Source organism: Frankliniella occidentalis, unplaced genomic scaffold (assembly GCF_000697945.3).
Source record: "Frankliniella occidentalis isolate FOCC.00 unplaced genomic scaffold, Focc_3.1 Scaffold1, whole genome shotgun sequence".
NCBI classification, from domain to species: domain Eukaryota; kingdom Metazoa; phylum Arthropoda; class Insecta; order Thysanoptera; family Thripidae; genus Frankliniella; species Frankliniella occidentalis.
The window spans coordinates 1,219,331-1,222,023 of record NW_026267131.1 but is presented as its reverse complement, the minus strand read 5'-3'; the positions used below and the strand labels follow the sequence as shown (position 1 = coordinate 1,222,023).

General features: G+C 55.5%; 1 protein-coding gene across 1 annotated transcript in view; it reads left to right on the top strand.

The window, feature by feature from the left end:
• LOC113213419 (protein Wnt-4-like) overlaps nucleotides 1-2,687 on the top strand; it is a 47,443-nt gene extending 44,756 nt beyond the window's left edge. Inside the window, exons 3-6 of the mRNA XM_026432484.2 lie at nucleotides 399-519; nucleotides 604-764; nucleotides 1,106-1,213; nucleotides 1,562-2,687. Of these exons, the coding sequence (XP_026288269.1) occupies nucleotides 399-519; nucleotides 604-764; nucleotides 1,106-1,213; nucleotides 1,562-2,041 (870 nt within the window). The 3' untranslated portion in view covers nucleotides 2,042-2,687. The remainder of the gene's footprint in view (nucleotides 1-398; nucleotides 520-603; nucleotides 765-1,105; nucleotides 1,214-1,561) is intronic.
• Nucleotides 2,688-2,693: the final 6 nt, after the last annotated feature.

The window sequence follows — 2,693 nt, the reverse complement described above, 5'->3', positions numbered from 1 at the left end:
GCCACCCGCTTCACGTGCCGTCTGCGATAGGTGTGTAGGCAACACTCAGTGGTTCGCACACGGCGCCTCCCAGCGCCTGCAGCATAGGCAACCGTCCGCCTGTGAACGCACGATAGGCCACCCGCTACACTCCTGCAAGTGGTGCGTACGCTACCCCGGGGCTGGGGGGTGGGTAAAAAATCTGGCAGACACATTGAAGCAGGCCCATAGAATTACTTTGTTCTGATTTACCGCATATGTTAGTTACCCGAGATGAAGGTTCCCCAGTCCCACCTCCAGTCCATAGAATTACTTTGTTCTGATTTACCGCATATGTTAGTTACCCGAGATGAAGGTTCCGTGGAAAATGTACCCCCATTACTTACCCTCTTAGACTAACATCATGTTTTAATCCGCAGGCCATCAGCACGGGAGCCAGGCTGAGCATAGACGAGTGCCAGCACCAGTTCAGAAACAGCCGCTGGAACTGCAGCACGTTTAACAACTCGGGGAACGTGTTCGGAGGCGTCCTCTCAGTTCGTAAGTTGTTGTTGTTGTTTTTTTGTTTTTTGTTTAACACTTTTCATTTTTAACCGTCCGCCTCGCTCCGCCTCCGCCTCGCAGACAGCCGTGAGACGGCCTTCATCTACGCCATCTCCGCGGCGGGCGTGGCCTACGCCGTGACGCGGGCGTGCTCGAGGGGCGAGCTCAACGAGTGCTCGTGCGACAGCCGCGTGAGGGTGCGCAAGACCAAGAAGAAGTGGCAGTGGGGAGGCTGCTCTGAGGTGAGGGCCCGGCCCGGCGCACCCACTGCTGGGAAACGCTTTAATGAGTTCACAGGAAAAACATGGACCCATGTTTCCCCGCGTGAAGTACTCTGTGGAAATAAAGGTAGCATTTGGCACCTTCAGGGCATTCCGTGTAGTGCTTTCTGGCCTCTGTGGAGGGGCATCGTAAATATTTAGCGCGCCTTTACGGACGCCAAGTTCTGCCTCTTTGTCTGAAGTGCAAAAGGCAGCCGAGTGTGTGTGAAATTATCCATTCCATAACGTTTGTCAGAATTTAGTGGGAATACTTTTTTTAAAGTGGATGTGTTTTGGTGATCCGCGCCCCTTCTTTGCCGCAGGATATTCGCTTTGGTGAGAAGTTCAGCAGGGATTTCGTGGACTCGAAGGAAACTGGAGACTCGCCTGGGGGGCTGATGAACCTGCATAACAACGAGGCCGGCAGACGGGTGAGTTGGGCGTTGGGAGGGGGGTGTAGATGCGCTCCTATTGGTGGAGCCACGTCCCTCGTCACCCAATGGCCGCGCCGCCCCACCAGGCAGGCAGCCCGCGGCCCCCCGGCGTGCGTTGGGTTGCCTGCCCGGGATGCGTCGGGCGGACGCCTGCCTATGGGGAAGTCCTGCTGAGCGCGGGGCGGTGCGCGTCGGGTCAGTGTCGGTCAACGTACTCAAACCACGCTTTTCTGCTATGCGAGGCGAGGCTATGGTGTCCGGGACCATAGCCGCCGCCGATTAGTGACCACACCACATCACTCCCGCACAGTCCCGCGCGCCTGCCTAACCCTCTCCTTTTTGCAGTCGATCCGGTCGCGCATGGAGCGCGTGTGCAAGTGCCACGGCATGTCCGGCTCGTGCTCGGTGCGCGTGTGCTGGCGCAAGCTGCCGCCCTTCCGCGTGCTGGGCGAGGCGCTGGCGCAGGCCTACGAGGGCGCCACGCAGGTGCGGCTGTCGGACAAGCGCCGGCGCCACACCAAGAGCAAGCGGCTGCGCGCCGTGTCCCGGGAGATCAAGCCGCCCAACCGGACCGACCTCGTGTACCTGGAGGAGAGCCCGGACTACTGCGAGCGCAACGACACGATGGGCATCCCGGGCACCAAGGGCCGCGTCTGCAACCGCACCTCGCCCGGCCTGGACGGCTGCCGCCTGCTGTGCTGCGGCCGCGGCCACAACACCCGCATGAAGGAGGTGGAGGAGAAGTGCCAGTGCAAGTTCGTGTGGTGCTGCAAGGTGCAGTGCCAGACGTGCCGCGTGCGCGGCGAGGAACACACGTGCAAGTGAACGAGACGCAAGGGTCACGGGCTCCGGTCACGGTCACGGCTGTGACGCGCTGTGGCGGGGCCGTGGCTGGGCAACACGGTCCCGTCTAGAAAATGGGGTCGAATTCGGGTTTGCTAGAATGACAACCTCTATAATCGACGAGAATTTGGAAAAGCCAACACCACCGACGACACGCCTTTGACTGTGACAAAGTAGTGTCGTAGTCCAAAGGTCTGGACAGTGTCAAACAAAAAATCTTTAAAAAATAATTATCATATATGATGTGGAATGGGCGTCGTTGGAGTCGAAACTTGCCTGGTCTTGCGAAGAATGTCAATTCGCACTCTCTACAGTTTTGTACAGATCCGTTTTTGATAAGCTAGTTTAAGCACATGTCCAAGTTAAAAGAAGGGGAAGAAAACTAATTGAATCACTGCCAAACCTAAAAAGTTGTGAGAGTGTACAACCTGTTGTGCTAAATATACATAAAAAGTAAAACTTCTTCAACAAATGTTCGCATAAAACATTGCACCATGTGTACCTTGTGTGTAGTTGCCAATCACATCTTTTGACTTCAAACATAGATTGCCCAGAATTTTAGAATTATTTAGGAATAAAAGCAACATGAAAACGTTACACTGTAGTATGTAGTTGCTATATAATTTCTTTGTTA